This window comes from Leptosomus discolor, chromosome 7 (assembly GCF_034619465.1).
Source record: "Leptosomus discolor isolate bLepDis1 chromosome 7, bLepDis1.hap2, whole genome shotgun sequence".
Lineage (NCBI taxonomy): Eukaryota > Metazoa > Chordata > Aves > Leptosomiformes > Leptosomidae > Leptosomus > Leptosomus discolor.
The window spans coordinates 43,098,067-43,123,109 of record NC_141397.1 but is presented as its reverse complement, the minus strand read 5'-3'; the positions used below and the strand labels follow the sequence as shown (position 1 = coordinate 43,123,109).

The window sequence follows — 25,043 nt, the reverse complement described above, 5'->3', positions numbered from 1 at the left end:
GTTTCAGCAGTACACTGTCTGCCTATTTGTTAAAACTGACAATGGAAACAGGCAATTTAACCATTCAGACAGATTCTGAGAGATTCACATTCTTTGACTGAATATTTTGCTTATTGTAGCTGTGCGAGATCCTTCCTTATGCAACCCCTATTCTATACCTTAGCAGTGAAAAATTGTATTCCTGTCTAAGCTCCTAAACTTAGTGTTTTGTTCTCAAAAGGTGTTTAGTGCTTTGTATAATTTGGGCAATGTCCTTCAAAGTTCAGGAGGAAAGAAAGAAATAAAGACTTGCAAGCCCTATATATCCTGGAGTACTGAAGAATCACAGCTCTGTGGACTCTCCACTGTGTATTCTCTCTTTACATACTTTGGAAAAGGAACTTTATCAGTCTTGGGTTGGTTGAAATTTCAGTCCTGTCATTTTGACTTGAGTAGAAGATTTTAATCACAAGGAAAAATCAAGAATAAATGTTTCTATTTACGGTCCCACTATTCTTTTTATGCTTCTAAACGAACTAAAAAGGATTGTCATCTTTCCATGGGATTAAAAAAAGAAAAGAGTTTGCAAACACTTCATTCCCTCTATGGTCTTTACGATGCATTTGCTGTCCTTTTTTGCATTTGCTCTTGAGAGGAGAGACTTAATACTTTCAAACTATCTTGAGCTGAGGGTGAGGTAGGCTTTTTTATTTAATAGTGTTCAAGAGAGGCATTGATTCTTGCTGTTTAAACTCTCATGCCAGGTTGTGCGAGAATTGTGCAGGTAACTTTGGAAGTCTACTGTATTTAAATTCTTTTAAACTACGTCAGCATTAGTACAGGACAATGTAGAACCTAGATCACTTTTGAACACTCATTTTGGATGAGATGGCTGCAGAAAGCCACTTATGTAATCTTAACTTAAAGATAATAAAGGTTTGAGTGGGATGGTAAATCGATGGGCAGTGTTTGTACAGATGTGTATTCTTCTGCTTTCTTGAATTCTTTCAGGTCTCCATGAGTTTGATGCCTTACAAGATCCTGAAGTGAATGACTTCCGAGCTAAAATGCGGAGAATCAGTGAGGAGAAGATTCAGTCGCTTGTGGGTCTCTCTTGGATGGACTGGTTAAAGCACACTTACCCACCGGAACAGGAACCCGTTATCCCAGAGAGCTTCCAAGATAAGCTCTATAGCGGAAATCTTGTAGTGGCTGTTCATTTTGATAACTGCCAGGTAGGAATGGTTGTTCATCATATTTCATGTATGGTTCGTGATCCTGATCTGAATTAGCCTCTGATTGATCAAGGATGTAAATGAAATAGAATACTAACATTATGGTGGTTGCTTTAAAATACAAATTCTTTCCCCAGGTTCCTTCACTTTTGAAAGAAAGTGAGGATGCGAACCTACAGTTGTGAACTGAACTTCTAAAGTCAAATTACAGTTCTGCTTCTAAAGTCAAAATGTACAACTTGTGTATTCTATGTTTGTTTAAATGTACATAGTTCAAAGTTGTCAGGACTTTTTTTGGCTAACTGTTACTGTGTTGCTTCACTAGTGTTCAATTTTAGGCTCTGGGATTGCTGGTGAATTGGGAGGCACCATATTCAACTCGTTTCTCTGTGTGTGATTCATTGTTGAACATTTTTCATCTGCTACTGAGGTTGAGCAATACATTTAAAAAAAGAGGAATTAGTATTCCCTACACTAGGCATGCATATTGACAAAACACTAGCTGAGACTTAGAGTTACCTTTTTTGTTTCAGCTAACAAATCCATAGCTTATTTTTAAAAAACCAAGCCCCTTTAGTTAGCTTCCACCTAAAAAAATTTAGCTTCATTTTTTTGATGTTGAAGTTGCTATGATTCTGTTTGAGTCCAGCATTCCCATTATTTATTTCTGCGCTGTGGGTTTTTTTTTTTTTGTTAACGGTGAGGGATCAATATTGGAAACCTTAAAATCTCACAAGTGTGTAAATATATCAGCCTATATTTGGTGTCCATTTTGGCCCAGGTGCTAGATACTGATTATCTAATGATTCAGCTGGTTTTTATTTACAAAACCGTATTATTTCTGATACTATCGGTTTTAACTTTAAAAATCCAAAATGATGGAATCATACATGACTCTGGAAACACTAAATGCAGAGGTGAATGCTAAATTTGGTCACCAGTAACACTAGCTGATGTTGGTTGCATAGGTGTTTTTATGACAAAACCTTTTTCCGGTCCTCTTTGGCTTAATAGAGGACATGTAGTTGTCCAGCAGTGAGAACATCTGTGTGTTTGTGAGCTTTTGATTAAAATATTGTATGTGTATGCATATGATAACAGTACAAAGGCAGTGCAAAAGTTTGTGCTGGTGCAGAATGTATTTGCCTGCTACTGTAATAGCTTAGGCTGCTGACATTTCAAATGTTTCAGATGCTTCTGCTGCCAGTTCTGACCTTCAAAGCTATTAACAGTTCAGATCTGAGCTGCTTTTTAGAGCAATAAACTCTGTTCCAGACTTTACTACTTGCGCTGAGTACTGGAACCATCGCAGGAGAATTAAGTAGGAAGGTATGGGGACTGCTGTATTCTTTCAGTAGGAATGCCACAAGATTGAGAGAAAGGGATATTAAAATACTTTTTGTCTAGAATGCATGGCTGAGCTGTAAAAGCTGCCTATTTGTCTTTGGAGCAGGAGAAAGAGACTGATCCCCATTTCTGTGACATACGTGTAAAGACCTACAATTTGGAAGTAAGGCAGCTGTCACTGAGCACCAGTTTACTGGGAGGAAAAAGTGTCGTTCCCTGTCTACCTACTACCAGTTATGGTAGGAGAAGAAAGCCTTCACTTTTTGGCAGCTTTGTGAAACGGGGAAGCTGTTGTGAACCATGCAGAAACGGAGAAAATAAACAATTAATTTTGCCTGCCTTTACAGGGTTAGATTTTTCCATTTGGGCAGCTTGGCTTCTTACCAGTAAATGTCTATATAAACAAAGCACAAGTCAGAAGAATGTAAGCCAGACAGCACTTCACATTTGTAAATAACTGCTTTTAGAATTCTTACAGCTTCAGGAGTGTGTGTAAATAAAAAAATAAATCAGAACAAAATACCAGAACTTGCCGAATCAACCTTTGCAAAGAAGTGTGTGCAGAGCATGATGTCATAGATTAAAGGAGATGAAAGATTTCACAGAAGACCTTTTACATTAGGAACTTCAAAGGAATTTAAACCTTATTTTTAAATTAAAAAAAAAAGTAACTTCTTACCTGTAGCTTTTTAAAACGCATCAAAATTACATATATTTTGGAAATATGTGGATAGTCTCTAAAGGTTTAATTACAATTTTTCTTTGAAAATGCAGTCTTTTCATGTTGTATTCAGAATGATACAGGTATTGGCTGCTACCCCTCTTTTCTGCATTCCTCCAAATAAGATGGTGGTTTTGTAAATAAATCACGTTAACAGTTTCTTCTGATTTATTACTGGAAGCTGTTACTTTCTTCTGGGTACAGTGTTACCTAGAAAGAGGATAACTTGCTAGTGGCCAGAAAGAAGAAAAACTAGCACCTCTAGTACTGCTAAATACCTTGAAATGTATGCATGATTTATTGTCTCCTGCATTCACATTCTAAAATACAAGCTTCTAGATAAATATCCTGATGAATATTCTAAAATACAAGCTTCTAGATCAATATCCGGTCTTTAAGGCACTGCTGAATCAATTGGATAAAGTTCTGTGTTCTTGGAAGTACTTCTGATACTATAGAAGTTTGGGAGTTGACCATTTTGCAGCTTTTAGGGTGCCTGTTACTGTGATTGCACTGAAGATGTAGACATTGACTGTAAGTGTTAAAATAGACTGTTTTTAACAGTTAAGTATTCTTATCTATTTTATTGTGTGTGCTACGATTGAAGCCTTGTATGTCTGACTACAACAAGTTTGACATTCAGTATTCCTGTTTGTGTTTTTTTAGGATGTATTTAGTTTTCAGGTCTCTCCTAACATGAATCCCATCAAACTGAATGAGCTGGCAATCCGAAAACGTTTGACTATCCATGGAAAAGAAGATGAGGAAGTTGATCCTGCTGATTATGTGCTGCAAGTTAGCGGAAGGCTAGAATATGTTTTTGGTGATCACCCATTAATTCAGTTTCAGGTACATAAAGCTCTTTGGAACTTAGTGTAACAGTTCCCTGGCATCTTGGCCAAAATTTGACCTTGCTTCCTGTGCCACTAGGTGGTCAGCTATGCTGAACAGCAATACACTTCCTCCTGATATCTGCAGCCCTCTCCAGCTGTAAAATTCATGCGCACCATTTCCTTTTTATCTTTGTAATATATTACTTGTTTCTTTGATCTGAAAGTTGCCGTAGAAATAGTCTGCTAGCTGATAACAATTGTTTTCCTGGGCTTTTAGTATATACGCAACTGTGTGATGAACAGGACTCTTCCTCAGCTGACTCTAGTTGAGTGTTGCACCATAAAGAAAATGTGTGAGCAGGAGATGATTGCCATAGAAGCTGCCATAAACCGAAAATCATCCAACCTTCCTCTTCCTCTGCCACCAAAAAAAACAAGAACAACAACTGTAAGTTGATACAGACAGTATCTAATACCCAAAAGGAACAGTGGCTTGTGGAATATAAATCACAGTGCTTGGGATTTGTGCTGCTACTGCTGTGGGTCACCTGGGTCTACTCGAGCCTCTTGTTGCTTTTGAGAAGGTTTGCATCAGAAATAGCAGACCTCAAGGCCTTTTGGAAGCTTCTTACCTTCCCTCACCTCATCCATCTTCCTTCTCCCCACACTGTCTCCTTTCCATTGCTATTGATTCTACTTTTAATCATAACCCAGAAGAGGTGGTGGTAATCTGTTACCAGCAACTGGAGAAGTTACTGTGGAGAACCTGGATTCTCCAGCTTCAATGCAATGTGTAGGTTCCACTAGCTTGGGCAGTAGTGGTCTGTGAGCTCTTGTATTGGCCCAGATGTCTTGCGTGGTGTTGCCACTTCAGTGATGGCAACTTTTACTGTAATACACATCTAGCTTTTCTTTTACTATGGTGCTTCCTTCATTGCTAAACTTATGGCCTTACAGCACGGTTATATTTTACATGCTGTCATTCTAAGACATATGAACAGACTGCTCCGTTACACGCTCTGTGTATGTTCAAAATGAACAATGAATTTGAATTATTCTGAGTTGTCAGCGGGTAGTGCTCAATGTATTTTCTCACCCCCACCCCCTGCCCCTTTCAACTGAGTGTTTTTTCTAACTTTTTTCCCTCTAGGGTGTCTTGTATGCTCTTGTAGTTATGATAACAAATTTATTTTTTAAGGTTGCAAATTTATATTTTTTAATGTACTTTTTTTAGTTTGTATTTATGATTTTTGCTTAAAATGCTTAGCTTACAAAATAGGTCTGAATATGTTATGTTAATTAAGAGTGGACATGTATCTTTCTTTCCCCTCTCAGAGTGTATGGGATGTTTCCAGCTCTTTCAAGATTATTCTGTTAAAGGGTAATAAACTAAATACAGAAGAAAATGCCAAAGTAAGTAACTATGCCTAGTATCAGAAGACTGTTCGTCAGTTTAATCATTTTCTATGTTCACTCAAGAATATACAGATTTCAATTCAGCAAAAGTGTAAGCATTTTTAGTAATTCACAGTTATATTGGTAGCATTGGTTAAAATCTTGCTTTATTACTAAAGTATTGCTTTATTCTCTGAAGTTGGATATGTGCATTGGAACATTATCAGTAATCATGGACAGTATGACACAAATGTTCATGTCGTACTTGAATTTTTTTTTTTTTTAAGATGGTGTCTGTAAAGTCCTGATAATGGCATTAGATAAGCTTATTCAAACTAAACTGTCATAAACATCTGACAAACAGAAGCAGGTTAAATATTGAACATTTTTCAATGGAACATAAGATATTTTTGTAGTCCAGAATATATTCTGTGTGTGTCTAAGCATGGACTGCGTGCTGCTATACAATCTGTCTTTTATTTTCTAAACATGCTTAACACGCACAAAAAAAGCTGCAGTAGCACTTCCTGTAAAAAATGTACATGACTGGGCTACTGACTGTTTTACAGACCACAAGTTGTTAACACATGGGAATTTATTGCACAACTACTTTAAGACCTTACAAGACACTTGCCTGTGAGGCAGAACAACATTTGTTTCCTTTATTTTGTTTGGCAGTCAATAAATTATGTAGCCAGTCATGTCGATAAGGAATAAATTCAGTTAGCCAGTGAAGTTTGCTTTTCTGATGTTTTATTCAGGATATCAGTGCATTTTTTTCTTTCAAAACCTTTGCTACAACCTCCTTGTATATTAGCAATACTACATTTTACTGTATAGCTAAATGAGCCATAATTACAATTGTACTGCCTGAGACACTGTGATTGTGGAAAAGAATGTCTGCAAAAAAGAGATGTTTCTCTTCTCTTTGTCTAAACCATTATTTAGCTAGCTGTAACATCATCTTAACTTTACATTCAGTCTTTACAGACTGTTAAATTTTTTGAAAGAAAAGAGAAGGTGAATTCCAGAAGCAACATAGCTATCAAGTTGGGTTTTTTGTCATGTTGTTGGTGTTTGGTGTGGGTTTTTTTTTTGTGGTTGTTTGTTTTGTTTGTTTGTTGGTTGGTTTTGGTTTTTTTTTTTGTGTGTGTGTTTTTTTTTTTTTTTCCTCCCTCCAAACTTACAGATAGCGAGTTTTGGTTAATTTCAGTATACTTTTAGAGGAAAAAGAAAATATGTTGATTGTAAGCTTGAGGAGAAACAGAAAAAATTGTCAATTCTTCTTTGGTGTTGGTGCCTGTGGACACTATCTAAATTTTATTTAGTGTTTTGAATGCTTTTTAGTCTTGGAAAACTTGAAAATCGTGTAGTTACCCAAGAACGAGGATGCATGTAGTAACTTTGCAAGCTCATGTGTGTTTCCCTGCATTGGCTGTCTACAGTACTATGGAATTGTCACTATCAAGAACGTATTTGTTTCCTAGTCTCGATTCTAAGGCTGTTTGATTCAGTGCCATTGTTCTTTTAGTTTCATTGTGCTTTGGTTGAAGCCAGCGTTCATCCATTTTTGCTGAAACCACCAACAGGGTTCATAAATGCAGTGTTTGTAGTAGGAAACAAAACATTTGGCAGATGGATAGCACTCCACTGATGTGAGATGTATGAAGTGTTTGCACCTAGAGCATAAGTGACTTCATTCAGCTGTCACCAAATTTTCAAAATACGTGACATTTGAAATTGCTTTTCTTTTTGTCTTGCTCTTTGACTGCACTGTTGGTACATACAGTTTCATTAGTAAAAGGGGAGTGCCAGAATGAAAAGGATAAAACTAGGATCCAATCCCTTACAGTGACAGGACTGGAAATCGTAGAATTGGAGCTAGCCGAAAGGCAAGCAAACCACCAATGTGTTCCAACAATACAGTACTTTGTTACTACCAAATTTTACTTGATCACTTATGCTTTTTATATTAATAAAATAAAATAAAAGTCAGGGGTGTGTGCTGGCATGTAAAGTTGCAATATCAGATGATGGAGCCAGGCTCTTCTCGTTGGTGGCCAATGACAGGACAAGGGGTAACGGGTGCAAGCTGGAGCGTGGGAGGTTCCACATTAACATAAGGAAAAACTTTTTTCACTGTGAGGGTGACGGAGCACTGGAACAGGCTGCCCAGAGAGGGTGTGGGGTCTCCTTCTCTGGAGACATTCAAAACCCACCTGGACGCGTTCATGTGTGACCTACTCTAGGTGGTCCTGCTCCAGCAGGGGTGTTGGACTAGATGATCTTTCAAGGTCCCTTCCAACCCTAACATTCTGTGATTCTGTGAAATAACAATATTCAAAATTATGCAAATATGAATTGAAACACCTGGTTTAAAACAAAACCAGGCAGATTTTAGGTTATTTACTGTTGTTGGTGTTAAAGCACAAGCAGATGATACACTAGACATAATTGTATTTCCGTAAGATATCTTTAAATCAGCAAAGGAACTTGATTATAAATTCAGTTGACCATACAGTGAATCTCCAAATGCATTAACAGAGGACCATCTGTTGAATTGTTTCAAGGAGGTTATGAACCAACCAGTTCTAATCAGCTCTCTGCCATCAGCCACAGTATTTCCTTTTTGAAGAATATAAAGTTGCAATCTTTAATTACAGAGAAATAAAAACCACCTGTAAATGTAATTAACAAGAATTTTGGTTGTATATGTGTATATATACATTTCGATCTGTACACACACATGTAGCCTGTATACAGTTAGATTTCCTGAAGTAAGATTACTTTCATGTGATCTGTTTCATGGATGTTCATGTTGCTGTTCTTAACTCACAGTAGTTCACAGTGGTGAAATGCTGAAATAGGTAGTAGTGGGTTTTATGAGTATCGCTGTAGTTTTCTAAACAACTTTTTTGACAACTGATTGACTGTAAGCTTGGAAATGCAATTGGGATTGTATATGTGTAAGTCAATGAGTCAGTTTAATAATGGATGGTCCTACAGCACCTGTATCAAGCAGGAGTATAACCCATAACAGCGTGTTCTCCAAGACCTAATACCTCTGCCTAGTGCCTGTGTTGTGACTGCAGTCTCTTGATCAGTTGTAGCATTTGTTTCAGAGAAGTCCAGAATGGGCAGAATGGGTGTTATTTGGAGATGACTTATTGGTGCTACTAGTGCCTTCTCTGGGGATTGTTCTGGACTGAAGACAGGTCTGCTCTGTAGCATGACTTCATTTAAACTGTGTTACAGTTTGCCAATGACTAGTTTATCTGAGCTAGGTTACAAATAGAGTACCTAGTACTGAGTAGTGGTTGGTGTAGCCAAAAAAAGATATATCAAGATTGGGGCTGCTTTGATGTTGCTCACACTTCTTTCTTTGGAGGAGGGAAAAACAGGCTCTCTCCCAGACCAGATCTTGGCTATGTCAGTTGGGAATTCAACAGTGAATTATTTTTTTTTTATCCAAAACCTGTACCAAATTTTAAACATCTCTGCCTTTTCCTTACAGTGCTCAGAAATACTATGATAGCGTAAAGGGAATGTTGGGACGGTTGTTTGAGAATCATACCTGAAACATCAGTTCACCTTTTACTCATTTAACTGTAACACTGAGAATTTTTTTAGTATTGACCGCAGGATTACATACATAGTTTTTTCTCTTTCCTTCTCAATCTTCCTTATTTTTTTTTTTTCTTTCCTTCTCAATTGTCTTTGGGTTTTTTTTTCTCCATTTTTTTTCTAAAACATTGCTATTTTGGAAGGTCACCTGAAAGGTGTTGACATATCTCTCTTTGTTGTTTGCTCAGGCAACAAAAATGGAGACCTCTTTGTCATTTTCGTTGAAACTATCCAAAAGTATGGATACTTGGAAACATGCAGTTTTCTGTGTACATATGTTATGAAACAGAAATGCAGAACCAAGCCACATCTTAGTATTGACCTGTAACGTGTTTAATTTCAGTGCCAATAACTCCAACTTCTTTCTCTTCTTGCCCTTCTCATTTTCTTTTCCTTATTTTTATTGTTCAGGCTAGCTGTTTTTGTTGGTTTCTGGGTGCTAAAGAGAAAGCAGTATTCCTGGGAATGATGTATGTTGTTGATGTTGTTATTTATAATATATGTAATAATGATGATTTCTGATGTCAGGGTCAGCAGTGTTCCCTCTGTACATTTTTATAAACAGTTTAAGTAAAAAATGAATTTTTTCTTAAGCTGAAAAAACCTGAAACTTTTCTCTATTAAAAGCACGAATTGGTTCTACCTGGAGATTTGAATTTGTTTTCAGAAAATTAGTCTCATCTTTTTCATTCTGCTTAGTTGTTTGTTTCCTACAACTTCCTCCTGTGTTAAGTTAGAAGCATTTGTATATTCATGTATTGTATTTGTTACTACAAATCAGTTGTTCTTATTATTAGTGTGGTAATATAAGTAATTCAGTACAGAACAAAAGAAATTGTTCTCAGGAATTGTTTGGTTCATTTCTTTCAAGATAGAAATATTGATGAAATACATCTCTGTGTGTTCTGTATAATATTCTATGCAGAGTTCTATAGGTTCTGTGGCAAGCTGAAAATTTCTCATCTCTTTATTGCAGGTTCACGTTAGGGCTGGTCTTTTCCATGGTACAGAGCTCCTTTGTAAAACTGTTGTAAGCACAGAAATATCTGGGAGAAGTGACCACGTTTGGAATGAAGTACTAGAGTTTGAAATAAATGTCTGCGATCTACCAAGAATGGCAAGGCTCTGCTTTGCGATTTATGCTGTGATGGATAAGATGAAAACTAAAAAGTCAACCAAGGCAATGAATCCTTCCAAGTACCAAACCATTAGGAAAGCAGGAAAAGTGGTACTTACTTCATCTGTTTTTCTTGAGTGTACCTCTGAATTATATTTAAATGAGTATTCAGAAATCTTTCATTGTCTTCACTTCAGCTTCAAGAATGCAAAATGAAAAAAAAAAAATTAACGAGCATATGTATTAAGAATTGCACATGTTGGTACAAAAAGAGCTTTTCATACTTCTCAGACACTGAAAAAGGCATGAAAATTTTGGTTGTAAGCCAGTTGGCAAATGACTGTTTCAAGAATTGTATTTTCAAAGATCAGTTTAATTCGGAACTCTAGATGAGTTGTGATTGGGAAAAGATGAAGAAATTAGCATCTAGGCTCACATTCAGGGAAAGGCTCACATTCAGGGATATGTGTATTTTACACTGGCAGAGGGACACCCTCAAAATTAAGTCTTACTGTCCTCAGTGGTACTGGAGTACGTGCAGAAAACTATGTGTGCGTTTTAAATGCTTTTCTGAAAGGTATCACCATTTTAAAAGTAACAAGCCTCTCACTTTTACTTATATTGTAGTGCTTGCTGCATAGAAATGTGTGCTGGCATCTTAGTTTCTGTGTGAAAATTCTTTCTTTTAACAGCATTATCCTGTAGCCTGGGTAAATACCATGGTGTTTGATTATAAAGGGCAGTTGAAGAATGGAGAACTGGTACTGCACACCTGGTCATCATTTCCTGGTGAAGTTTAACTTTTAAGACTTGGGCTTTAATTACTTCTATGACTAAAGAGTAGTATTAAGTAGTAGAATATTTAGTATATGCATGTTCAAGTCTCCTGTCATTATCTCTTTACTACTTGTATTTTTTATATGGGGATATATATATATATCGTCTTAATCTCTTCCCTGAAAGTATTGTGTATCAGGAAGGAGGAAGGGCAAGAATCTGCTTGGAAATAGTATTGTAAAAGTTTGTCTGTTAGGGAAGAAAAATCACATAAAAATAGATGCATGTTTATATCTACTGTTACCTGTTTTTAAGATGCGGTTTACGTTTCATTTGGTTCCCTGTGCTATGCATCCTAAAGTAAATAGATAAGCTATATTGTATGTGACCATATTTGTGTCATCAAAACGTGATTTAGAATTTTTTCAGATACTCAGATGGATTAGTAGGAGTGTCTGAAATCTCTGTCACTCTTCATCCCATCCTGAGAAACCTGGTATCAGCTTGGCTGTAGTGCTGAAAGAAATCTGGCTTAAAACGCTCTTTTTTTTCATACTATTTGATGCAGAGGCAGTGTGTATACTGGTTTACAAAGCTGCAGATTGTACTGGGATTTGGTTCAGTGTAGGGATATCTCGCTTCCCTTGCTCATTACGTTTATTTTGGAAAGAGAAAATTGGTTTCTCATTGGGTGATGATCCAGCTTTTGTGACTGTAAGTAGTTTATGCTGGAAATGCAGTGCACTGCAGTAAAAGTGCTGTGCGGCAAAACATGCTTCTGCCCATGGTATACAGTAAGCAGTTTCTTACTGCGGCTTTGCCTTTCAGATATTTTACTTCTAGTGCACGCCTGGCCTCTCATATTAATTCTTCTGTCTGATGTTTCAGATGAACTTGAAGAAATGTTGAATCCAATGGGAACTGTCCAGACTAACCCTTACACAGAAAATGCAACAGCTTTGCACATTAGATTTCAAGAGTATTCAAAACAGCCTATTAATTACCCCCCCTTTGATAAGGTAAGGTGTGACATAAAGAGCAATCATGAATGCTTATGTGTAAGCACATAAGCTTATTTACACATTCTTCCCTTTCAACACTGCCTTTTCCACTGAGTTCCCCACTTCCTCCCTTTTAGTTAACATACTGCAGTTTTTTAAACTGGCACTGCTTGAGAGTGCCAGTGCTCTGACTTTAGGGTCTTCAGATAGTGTTTTGAAGATGTATACTTTTAAAATTACTCTGTACGTAGTCTCTTGAGGGTCAGAAGCATAATCAGTTTCCCATATTGATGATCTTATAAAAAAGCTAAACTTACCTGCCGTTCTGGAAGCCTTCAAACTGTGCTTGCTTGTGATCTGTGAAGATCTGTTTCTTTGTACAAATGTACATTACCCACTCTTTAGGACACTTTTTTCCTCTAAGAGCTAAAATCCTTTTGAGGATAAATAGACTCTTAATACTGTATGAAAATGGATTTCTCAAGGTCAGCTCTTGAATTAAATCCACTTGAGTTGCCCTGCAGTTTTCTACAGATACGGATAAGAATGTCTGTCTGGGAAGGAAGAGTGTGTTTGGAATATACATTTAGAATGTCTGTAGTGTGAAGGCTAGATAGCAAGTTGTTCGCAAACCAGCAAATAAAGCTAAGAAGAGGAAACAAATAATAAAAGAAGTGTTAGACAGTTAATGATAAATTGAAAAAACAAGGTTTAACTCATACATACATTAGCAGCCTGTATTTTGTTTTTGGGAAAGTTAGTAACCATTTGGAGAAAACTAACCTTGGTTGTTTTGGGGTTTTTTTTGAGGGGTTTGCGCCTTTAGGGGGCATGGACAGAGACACAGAAACCACCAAGCTTTATCAGCTTGATTAAAGAGGGATTTTGGGTTTAAGGTTCATCAAAATGAAATCAAATAACAAAATCAGGTTTTGTTTTGACTTTAGGTTGATTTCCTACCCACCCCCCACCCCCCCTTGTTGGCACAGTACTCATTCTTTTATTAAAACAGCATTGGAAATGCCTTAAGAGCTATAACTGTACTGACTAGTTGTCATCTTAATTATGATTGACCAGTTTACTCTTCATACTGGACATATTTTAGTCAGTTTTGGTATTGATTGATTTGTAATTCTTTTAAGTTTTTTGTTCATTACACTATATGTATTTAATTTCTAAAGAAAAAAAAGCTGCTTTTCTGTGCATATTAGACATGTTATGTAAAAGTATGTTTCTTAAGTAATGGCATACTTGTTCTGGCTCTAGCGTTTCTTTTATTTTTACCTGTGATACCAAGGTTTCAGTGTGTTAAAAGGCTGCGTTGAATACGGATGAGAGGTTTTACTGAGCAAGTTACCTGATGTATTGACATTAAGGTAGTGTCTGATGGTCTTCACCATCCCTTGTAACTTCTGTTTGGCTGCTGGCTTTTTTTGTTGTTGTTGTGGCTTTTCCCCCTTCTTGAACAGTACCTGAATATCCTGCATATCAGAGTAATGTCCCAGAGCATCTTTATAAAGTTGCAGAACTGGTAATAAAACATTCATTGAAAGCATTCAACTTTGAGGAAGTGCTACAAAATGTGGTTTTTTAATTTAGCAGTTCTTATTTTTTCTCTGTAACTTTTGCTACTTGCCATTCCCTAGGGTTAGGAAACAGTTTTGCGGTATCCCTGGGAAAACCGGAGCTCTGAGCTCTTCAATAATTCATTCAGTTTCTGTCCATTTCTATACTGAAATTGCACCCTTGGGAAAGAGAGTAAGATACCCAAGCTCTAAAAGACTCTGTTTGTGAAGGTCCAGTTGAATCAGGAGTAACATTGTAGCTTCTTGAATTATATTGGCTGAGAGTCTGTTTTTCAAAATTATCTAGATGAGGCTTGCTTGATGCACAGCCTCTTCTCATTTTCCCAGTGTTGTTGCTTGTTTCTGCCAAGAAAATGGAGAATCAGATGCCAAATCTTTATTTTAAGAAACGTGATGTTCAAAAATAGATTAATCTTTTCAATCACAGCATCAGTCCACTTGGAGTGAATGACTGGTGGGGGCTGAGTGAGCAAAAGTGCCGTGACAATAGATAAGAAAACTGCCGTCTGATGTAGGAGCCATGTATTGGGCTGATTAATGATCAGAGCTGCTGACACACTGAGGGGCTTGTAGTTCAGTTGAACAAAGCTGGACTTGCAGAAACTTTCAAAGTTAATTTGCGAACAGAGGAACTCTTAAAAAGCACAAGGAGGCAAGCATCAAACATAGAATTAGGACATTGTGGGTTTGTTTATGCATGTTTTCATGCATAGTATGTAAACAAACTGTAGCCGAGTAGCAGATGTACTACATCATATTAATAAGCATTTCATATAGGGAAAGAAATAAAACAAGTTAGTATACCTTTTTAAGGATTTTAGCTGCTGGGTATTTATGCTCTGGTTATTGTAGTCCCTTGTTGTTTCTCATATTCCGTGAGTAAAGACAATACAAGTCTTGCTCAATCTGTGTGTGGGGTTGGTGTTATATTCCTGGGGGATGGGAGAGGCAGGCTTCTGAGGGAAAGAAGATGGTGTAGTTCCTTAGACTTCTTTTTTAATTGATATTTCATTTTACCAATTGTTCCTCAAAGCAGCAGCGTCTGACAAGTGTAGATACACCTACCTGACCAGTTTAACTGGTGTAATTAGCTTAGGCAGTCACCATTCTGACTCATCTCTGTTGGTTGCAGTAGTGTGCAGCCTGTAGTTTGAAGAACTGTGTTTACATCTATACTTAACTACCCATCATGATTTATTACATGAACTTAAAAAAATACATAGAGTGTTTAAATGGACAAAAAAAAGGGGGGGGGAGGGAGCAAGAGTAACTCAGAGCTGAGCTTCTGGGGAAATGTTGCTTTGCTGTTAACAAAAGTACCAGCCCTTGTTCCTTTGGGTTGCTCTATATTGGCTGGTACTGAGAGCTTGTTGGTGGAATGTTCACTTCATCATTAAATGAGTTTGTGTTGGAAACTGGTGGCTCATGACTTTACACAAGGGAAGATCCCAGATTTGGATAAATAACTAGAAACACTGGTTGAGATCATATGGACGATCTGAGAGGATGGTGAGAGGACTAAGTTTATGAATTCACACTGAAACAGAGGGCTAGAAGTGTGGGTGATTCATGGAAGCAGTGCCCTCAAAAACAGCAGGAGTAGAGATGAGAAAGCATTCAGAGTTAAGGAATTGGTTTGCTGTACTGAAAAATAAGGAGGAAATGCAAACAGAAACAGAAAGAAAGGTGCTATTGGGAAGACTATTTAGCCCAGAAGTGGTGAAGAAGGACAAAAATGGAGGTAATCATGATTGCTTCTATTTCTGATCTCTGTAGTCCTGCATATTAGAAAAGGGACACAGTTTAGAAGTCCGTGTTACACCAGTGTATATACAAAATCATACTAGTGTAATTATCTAAAAGATAGCAAAATTTCCTGATCTGCTTCATTTCTGTAATACTTAATCTTCCAATGCAGTCAGATTTGTTTTTAAAAGTAACATATTAAAAAATATCTTTTTGCAGATACTTGAAAAGGCAGCTGAGATTGCAAGAAGCAGTGACAATGCTGCAATGGCGGTAAGCATCTGCTAAAGACTATTTTAAAATTAATTTTCTGGTGTTTTTTTGTTTTTATCTTCTTCATCAATCTAGAAATAAAAAAGTCAGCTGCTCAAATAACAGTTCTACTGGCTCTATTTTCTTATGTAATTCACTGGTTAACTGCCTTTTATAAGGTATATATCCACTTTTCCCAATAAGTTTGGACTTGACTCTTTTTTGTCAAAAAGCGCAATTGCTTTAGTACTGCATGGATTTGGAACACAGCTAAGATGTGCATTAGATCTGAATCTGGAAAACATTCCCAGGCTGCATAAAATACTGCTGGAAAATTGCTCAGTTTTATCAAGTATGGTTATTGCTTGATTGTCAAATGTTTTCCAAGTAAGCACTCTTAAAAATGGTCATTGATCTATAAGATGCTGTTTCTTAAACTTTTCCCTTGTTTTTTTAAAATTTATTTTCTGTTAATGTAAAGATCTTTGGCATGCCTCTTGAAGTTATGTAGAAACTTCTTCAGCTTTGTGAAGATAATAAAGCTTGCCGTATTGTTTTTCAAAATATGTATTGGAACTAACTTACTCCTTTTGACTACTGCCTTCTTACCCAGAAGCAGCAGTTCCTTTTGTTTCCAATTAATTTATGGAGTGCTGATACCATTGCCCTTGCAGTTTGCGTAAGGGCATGGCTGGGGACAGAAGGTGTTAGCTGAGCCAGTGTGAAGACTCGTTCATACAGTCTATAGAATCAGCTCTAATGTTAATGTTTCAGAAATATAAAATGGAGCCAAATGTCTGGAAAAGACAAGTCTGGATTAGAAGACAAAAAGATACATGTTTGTATACTTGGCGAATGTAATTCCCTTTGATTATTGTTGGAAAAGTATTTTTTGGCTCTTAATTAAAAAATAAATTGTACGTATATCTATTAAATTTGCTCACTTAAAAAACAAAAGGAGAAAATATATGCGACCTAAATGAAAGTTCTCCATGTTAGAGCTGGAAAATAGTAATATTGCCATCTAGTGTCATTAACTTTAAAGTTTAGTTATTTTTTCCAAAACTTATGTACACTGGATTTTGATCTATTAGTTACAGTTCTTATAGCTGAAGAAATCTAAAATCTGAAAGAAGGTCACACTAGTCATTCCTCTGTGTTTCATGAGTTTTATCTGATGTTCTTCCTGGTGTAGGATTTCTAGTATTTGAGCTAAAAATCTTACTGAATATATCAAAACATTATACATTTCTCATTTTTCTAGGGCCGAGGTGGTAAGAAGTTTTATATTGTGCTAAAAGAAATAATGGGTAGAGATCCTTTATCTCAGCTCTGTGAAAATGAAATGGATCTTATTTGGACTTTGCGGTATGACTGTCGTGAAAATTTTCCACAATCATTGCCAAAACTGCTGCTCTCTTTAAAATGGAACAAACTTGAAGATGTTGCTCAGGTAAGGGAAAAGACAGTGATGGTGGGGAAAAATGCTGGAGTCAAATAATGAGTAAATAGGGCTTCTTTCCCAAGCATAGATGTCTTGGAATGGTACTGTTGTATAAACAAAAGCTTGTTGTATACTTTCTGTGGCCTGGACACATAAGCAAGAACCTATTGTTTTAAAAAAACCCAAACCAAAACCTGAAACATATTTCAGAGGTCCTCTGAATGATGAGAAAAGCACACGCTAATTTTTAAATCTTGTGCTCAACTTGGATCTTAAATGAAGGGAGTTTCACAGAATTGTTTAGGTTGGAAGGGACCTCCTTGAGATCATCTAGTCCAACCCCTGTGCTCAAGCACAGTCAGCTAGAGCAGGGCTGTGTCCAGCTGAGTTTTGAGGATCTCCACTGATGGAGACTGCACAATCTCTCTGCGCAACATACTACAGCATTTGACCACTCTCACAGTAAGAACTTATTTTTATAAGGTTATTTTAAAAATACAAAAAAAAAAAAAAAAAAAAAAAAAAAAAAATTAAAAGAGGTTTAAGCATATAAATCAAGATCTGAAATAAAACTTCTTATAAGAACTGTTAAACTGCTCAGAGACTATGAAAATCCACATCTCATTCAGGCACACAGATGATTTTTCAGAATTGTGATACTCACCAGTGGTACAAAATACTTCATTCTCATTGTATTGACTGTTTGACCAAATGGGGTCTCTTTGAAGTACCTGTAAGTAACTAAGGCCTTGAAGACTGGTGCTGTGATCCAAGATTACTGAAAATGTAAAATTGTATCATTTTTTTTCTGTATAGATGTGCAAGGTTGTTTCACTATGCTGTAAAGAATTTGGTGTGGCTGCCTTTTCTGTATTTGCCCAAATAGAATCCAACTCTTGTGATGCTTTTTGGGAATAGGTGGAACCTTGATATAGGAAAAAAGCATATGAGTTTATAGTGAGACTATTCTGTCTTGATAGACTGACTTAAAAGTAATAAAATAACAGATCCCTGGATTTGTACTGAAACTTTTCAGTCTGATCATGTATGGAGCAGGTTGGGCAAAACTACGAAGGTGTGGCCAGTGTTAACAAGCGCGTACTTGCTCTGAGGGGTGAACCCAGACGTTGTTTTGTTCATCTGCTTATCCTGATGGAACAGCACATTTAAATGATGCTCGACTTCTTGCAGACTGTTACACTGAGATAATATTTATGTCTTTCCACGAGTCTCATTTTTTGAATTTTGAACTATAATTTTTTATTTAATTTCTTAAAAAGTTTGAGCTAAAAAGCATTTTCTGTGGAGGATTGTGATTGATAGTATAATTTTTCTAACTTAGTATTCTGACCTTTGTCTGTTACAAGCTAGGTATTCTTGGAAGAAAAGGAAACCACTCCATGAAAACTCGACTTCCATCTATTCATCGTGCGATTTTTGTGATTATCCAGTCAGTCAGAATCTTAGTTTACATCCAGCGTGGAGTTTATTTTCAATTACATCCTTCCTACGAGCTAGATGTATATGGTCTGTGAACGTAAATGGAATTTCATGCTAGCTCATTGTCTGTGCATGAACACTACACTGACAAAATGGAGCACCCACATTCCTTGCTCACTTGTGTTCTTTCACATGCAAGGATCCTTTGTTCCTTAGTAATTCCAGTGTGTGCTTCTGAACTTATTGTTCATTATTAAAAGTTATCTGGAAATACAAACTGTAGAAATATAAGCAGGTACTTGTTTACTCATTAAAATATGTGAAGAAAAAAGCATTCTGATTGCTTGCGAGGGGCTTTGAAATGTGGCCTTCGGTAGCAGTGTTTTGAAAAGTTATTTGTAGTATGGATATTAGCTGGCAGCTCTGAAAGTCCTTTAAATTTTGGAATATTAAAAAGTTTGTATAAAACATTTTATTTAAACAGACGACTGAAAATACATAATCATCTTGTTTGTTACTTGTGTTTTCTGGAAGGAATGTAATATTTATGTTTGCTTATGTATAGACAGTAGTGGGCTTTGTATTTTGATACTGGTTTTGGCAGCAAGAACAATCTACCTGGAAAATGAGATCTTGTCCTTAAAAATGCCAAATATTTCTGTAATATATAGACATGTAAGTATTCCCAGTGACCTACCTTTTCAGGTAAGGCAAGACAGCCTTGTGAATTTTACAAATTCCAAAATTAGCAGGACTCATTATTTACCTCCCATTAAAACTAAATATATACAGTACTGGCTGTATGCTGCTATATTTGTACTGCTACAACACGCATGCCATGGAACTGGAAGTTTTTTAATACCTGTTGCTAGCTGTAAGTATTGCAGTAAAAGTCTTGGCACTTAAGACTAAAAAAACTAGACAAACAAAACCAAAAAAAAAAGCCCCAACCCAAAATATAACCAACCACCAGCTGTTTATAAGAAAAATTAAGTAAATAGCTATGTCTGTGTTTCTGTTAATGCAGCCCAAAAGTAGTAAGGTTTTTTTAGAAATGGAGTGTTATGTTTGATTGTAGATGGTCTTTAATCTGTTAGTTCAGTAGTCCATAAAGTTACATACCATGGGTTAAAGCAGTTTTCTTGTATTGTTTACCATGTAGGTTTCACCCAAGCTCTCATTGTATTGCAATATTTTAGTAGAATAGTTGCACTGTAGGAATTCTGAAATTGTTTGCCCTTACTTTTGCCATAACCTCCTCCCTCGTCAGCAGAGTAGTAGGGTGGCAGAACTTGTTAGCAGAATTCACAGGCAGTATTTATCTGCAGTTCTCAAAGCAGAACTTAGCCATTATTAAAAAAAAAAATCCACCCACTTTCAGTAAAGTGACACTATGATTAATGAGAACTAGAGAAAGGACAGCTAATTTTTGAAATACGTGAAATAACTGGATAAAAATACTGGCCTGTGCTTAATTGTATTGTCTTTTACAGTAAATGTGTCTTGTTAGGAAAGAAATTGTGGTTATTTCTTTATAGAAAAGGTATTGATAACACCAAGGCCAAACTCAAGTTTTCTCTAAATCTTAGATTGTTGTTGAGAACTGAAGTTCCTAATTTTTTCACAGCTTGTAAGGAGTCGCACACCATGTGAGAGAAGTATGCAGTATTTCCTGTGGGCAGCATTTTAACATGTTTGATGTTCTGCAGAGAAATTTTAAGAACTGGAAACGCGTAATTTGAAATGTGAAATTTCTTTGTGAATGAGATGTACTTGGAAGTTCTTCAGAGTTGCTAGAGTTGTTGTTTCTGTTGCCAGAGCAGATGAGGGCATTTCATGGTGCAAGTTTCTTTTGTCCAGATGCAACAAGGACTTCTGATAGTCTTTCACCTGCCCTTCTAAGAAGTGTGCAGCGCACCTGTGATGTGGAGCTAGCAGGGCTGCGCTTCTCTTTGTTCACATTCTGCCTCAAAACTTTCACTGAGCAGTAGGTGTTTGGGGAATTTTCTTGCCTGTTTCGCAAGTCATTTAGATCTTACTTCCTCTAAGCTCATATCACTTAATGTTTTCTCATTCTAATAACCTCTGAAATAATTTCAGCCGTCGAAGTGTCTTCAAATAAACTTCACAGTTAATGTACGTGCCATAAACCATGACTTTCAAAATTCATTGCCTGATATATGAGGCATGTAAGGCCAATTTGACTCATCTTTTCAGACTGTATTTCAGGTTCCCCGTTCATTTTGATCATTCATTATTAACAAAATATTTCTATATTTTTGTTGGTTCTGCACCTGATTTAAAGTAGGTTGTCCAGAAGTTGTGATAGATTTGTTTTGAAGTCTCTTACTACGTGTCTGACAAGCATAGCTGCTGCTTGTGTTTTCAACATCTGTTTTATGGTATTAAGTATCTGCTCAGTGTTAGTATTTCTTTCAGAATTTCAGTACAAGTATTCGTGATACGTAAGTGTTGATGGTTGTAGCTCTTCCTGATATGAGGATTGGTGATGTCGACCCTTACTGGGCTGTGGATTGAATGCATTTTTTGTGTGTATGTTTCTGTGGGATTATGACATCTGTATTTTAAAAATCTTTGATTTTACTTTATATCATTGTGAATCTTGCATGTGTTCATACCAGTATTTGCTCATGAAAACAGTTTAATGAATTCTTTCCTATACTCCTGGAACGGTAGCATGGCCACTGGCTTTGCATTGTGATTGGTCTGTGTCCTTTTCTTGCCTTCTGAATTTCACAACTGCACAGATGAACCAGTTCAGAATCTGCCCCCCTAGGTGTTTAAATAGGGTTGTGAACATGCCTGTTACATGCAGGCTGAGACTATGAACTCATACGTGTTTGTCATACTTGAACTGGAAGCATTAGTTAAGCTATGGTACATAGTAGAAATAGATTTTTCACTGTTGGTGTAAAAGGGTTACTAAATCAGGAGGAAAATAAGATCTTCCTAATAATTCAGATTTTTAAGTTGCTATTTAAATATTAAATACTTGTATTATCTGATTTGAAGGAAAGGGTATTTTTATCGTGAGTGACGACTTGTTCCTACAGAGAATAAAAATCTTGTGCAGTTGGTATACTGCATAGACACATTCAGGCTTGTTTGTTTGGAGTAGTAGTGTACTGCTTCAGTCATATAACTGTATATGTATTATTAAAAATTTACTCTCAGCAGGTAGCTTCATTAAAATGCAATAAACCCAGTTTATTTTGAGACCTTTGGATGTTGTACTTCTTGGTAGTCCAAAGTAATACACTAGTGTCTTCTGTGGTTTTTTTCCAGCACATCATTGTCGTCTGTATTGGGAATTTTTTTTTTCCCCCCAATATCTAACTTGAATCATTGTTTTTGCAATTTAAGCTCATTATTATTCACAGTGCACATAGGAGAAGGCTCCATCAGTGGAGGTGGATAGATATTTTTCGTATCTAAATTTTATTGAAACTCTGTTTCCAAAACATATCTACCTGGGGTTGCCTGGTTTTTGTTTACTGTGCGTTGTATCTGTGTGTGAAGAAACAGATTTTTCAGACTAAGTATAAATGAGACCTGGTGCCAAAAAAAAATAAACTGGATCATTTTAAAGGGTGAGAAACTTAATTGGAAGTAGACCCATTTCCCCAGAATTATTTCTCTCCTTCTGCCCCCTGCATCCTGCCTCCAGACCAGTCTGTAACCGCCTTCAGCTAGTACAAAAGCTTTTATGGGCAGCTATACGCATCTGTTTTTTAAATAAATAGATACTTTACCTGTAACCTAATAGCAGTCTTTTTAAAACAGCTTCAGGCTCTCCTTCAGATATGGCCCAAGCTGCTGCCTAGAGAAGCATTAGAATTGTTGGATTTCAATTATCCAGACCAGTACGTCAGAGAATATGCAGTGGGTTGTTTAAAGCAAATGAGGTGAGTATACTTTATTGCTTCAGTATGCAAGGATTTCTGGGGTGAAAAACCGCATTCTGTTTGTTTATAGGAAAACAAAAACCCATTAAAAAACCCTAAGGAGGGCAGATTTAAACACACTGCCTGCTATGGATAGATGGCCAAATAGAGCAGTCTGATTTCTAGATAAAAGCACACTGGCAGCTAAATAACACCTCCTTATTCTGGCGTCTGGTATTCAGTGATTGTTATTCTTCATGTAGGTAAAAGAACACAAAAGTGTACTTTTGTGCTAGAGGGGTTGTGTGGTCACTCCTTTCTTGGTCAAAGGGAGAGCAAAGTAGTATGAAAACTTTTTAATAACAAAGGTAGAAAATATTACAACAGTCAATTACTATAAAAACTGCCATCCAGCCACCTCACACTCTGTGTCAGGTATTGGCTGTATCGCTTAATAGAAATATAAGCAGTGGGATATAATAAAACCCCAGAGAATTACTGATTTGTTTGTTCCTCACAGTAGCCTTCGCTTTCTGCTGTTCTTCCTTTATTACATGTAATTTTGCTCTCCACTGTAGCCTAGGGCAAGATTTGTATAATGTTATCATTTGCATCACTACTGAATATTTCCTGTCCTTGAGTTCTAAATTCTCTGTGGTGAATAGTTTAATGATTAATTTTTTTAGTGGCCAAGGCTAGACTTTTGGGGTAAGAGTAAAGAATAATTTGACTTCTTTCAAATGCAAACAAGCAATTTAGCTGCTGGGCTATCCTAATAATACTGAATTATTACATCTGGAATTATTTCCAGAATTTTTAGTTCTGGCTCTGAAGCAAAATTGTGTTCAGTTGGGTGTCGGAAATCAATTTTCAACTTCTTTAAAAGGTCTGGTGAAGGCAGCTGGTTAAAACTGAAGCCTAAAGATGATCTTAATAGCTGAAATAAAAACAATAGGTGAAAAAACCCACAACACAGCATAATTGAAAGTTTTAACCAAGTTACTGAAGTTTTTCAGAGTAAGATGGAGAGAATGAAAGAATTCAGTATTTGCGTCAGATGTGATGGACAGAAGAATTTCTACTCTTTTCCTTCCATCTTAGGCAGAGAATTTGAATTCTGCAGGTCTTTCTTACAAAAGAAATAGATACTCAAATGTAAGAAGTCAAGGAACATTCGTATTTTTCTAGAGTAACATAATTGTCAAGTGTGAGAGGGGGTTTTTGGGAGGGAACACAGGATTTCATAGAAAATAATTGAAATTCTTTTTATTATAACAGAATATTACTTGAAGTAGTTAATTAGCATAGAGGCTTTTCAAAGATATATTTATGAATTGTGGCTAAATACTTAAATTTGCACTTCTGGAGCAGGAGTAGTTTGGGCACTGTTTGATTTCTCAAAGATGATGTACTTACCCTCTAAAAACATTCATGTTGTTTTTTAAAAACAAAAAAACCAAACCACATACACAAAACATTTTGGCTAAATGGGTCACTTTGTATGTATATCTTAATAAATTAACACCTATTAACTGACAGGTCAAAACTTAGACACTTTAACTGAATTGCTTTCAGTGGCATGAATACCTTTCTTTGTAAGCAGAGTGACTTTGGTAGGTATGTGCAACTATTGTCAGTTCTTGTCTGTGCCTACTGCAGCTCACTGCTAGGTTACGGTGGTTCATTATGAGCTTCCAAAGGTCCAGCTCCTCAGTCAGAGGTTGAGTGGCCAAAGGGAGCCAATGTCCAGTCTGAAATAACTTGAAATAACTAATCTCGCAGATACTTAACCTAGCGCTCAGGCTGAGATCTTGATCTTCTAAAAGCCCATGACAGAACACTGGGTTTTTACTTATAGGTTTGAGGGCCTTAAGACTCTGTTAGAGGTATAACTGATCAGTTGATCAGTCTGGCAGTCGCACTGAGTTATGTATTACTGTCCTTCTCCATGTGACTGAAAGACTGGGGGACACTTGCTGTTGAAACAAAGCTGTCATCGTTGGATTTGTCATCTGCATCTGAATTTCTGGATTATCATTAAGCTAGTTACTCTGTTACTAACTGCTTTTATGTACCTCATTCTAGTGATGAAGAGCTCTCTCAGTATCTTCTTCAGCTTGTGCAAGTCCTGAAGTATGAACCTTTTCTTGATTGTGCACTCTCCAGGTTTCTGTTAGAGAGAGCACTCGCTAATAGGAGAATAGGACAGATGTTGTTTTGGCATCTAAGGTAGGACTTTTTCCCTTACAACTTTATGAAAGTATTGGGCCTGATCGGACTTTCAAATATGATTTCTTGAGGGTTTTTTTCTAAATGAACTATTATTGTAGTCCCCTACAAGTCCTCTCTATGTTTCTTTGTCTTTGGCATTCATAGATCAAAGGAAGCCTATAATTAAAAACATATTACAGATGTTTGTAATCTGCTGTTTGATGAGAGTATTCCAAACTGCATTCAGCTCTGTCTGATATTAGGTTTATATATAACCTTAGCATTTGTTTTGGCTGTGTGTGCAGTAAAAGTACAATACTTATACCTCACAGTTGAGAAAAATTTGTATTATTGTTGAGAGTCTAGCAGAAGATAAAAGCAGTTCTATGTGTCGTTGCTACTTCTGATGAGCAGTTCCATGAATGGCGGA

At 36.6% G+C, this 25,043-nt stretch overlaps 1 protein-coding gene across 2 annotated transcripts in view; it reads left to right on the top strand.

Annotated features, from left to right (window-relative positions):
* PIK3CB (phosphatidylinositol-4,5-bisphosphate 3-kinase catalytic subunit beta) overlaps window positions 1-25,043 on the top strand; it is a 44,914-nt gene that overhangs the window by 3,853 nt on the left and 16,018 nt on the right. Inside the window, exons 3-13 of one of the 2 annotated variants that reach the window (XM_009958016.2) lie at window positions 991-1,214; window positions 3,949-4,131; window positions 4,393-4,563; window positions 5,451-5,528; window positions 10,111-10,362; window positions 10,944-11,040; window positions 11,917-12,047; window positions 15,581-15,634; window positions 16,878-17,066; window positions 22,302-22,423; window positions 24,488-24,631. In XM_009958016.2, coding sequence (XP_009956318.1) covers window positions 991-1,214; window positions 3,949-4,131; window positions 4,393-4,563; window positions 5,451-5,528; window positions 10,111-10,362; window positions 10,944-11,040; window positions 11,917-12,047; window positions 15,581-15,634; window positions 16,878-17,066; window positions 22,302-22,423; window positions 24,488-24,631 — 1,645 coding nt within the window. The remainder of the gene's footprint in view (window positions 1-990; window positions 1,215-3,948; window positions 4,132-4,392; window positions 4,564-5,450; window positions 5,529-10,110; window positions 10,363-10,943; window positions 11,041-11,916; window positions 12,048-15,580; window positions 15,635-16,877; window positions 17,067-22,301; window positions 22,424-24,487; window positions 24,632-25,043) is intronic. The other variant, XM_086467749.1, reaches the window with a different exon arrangement.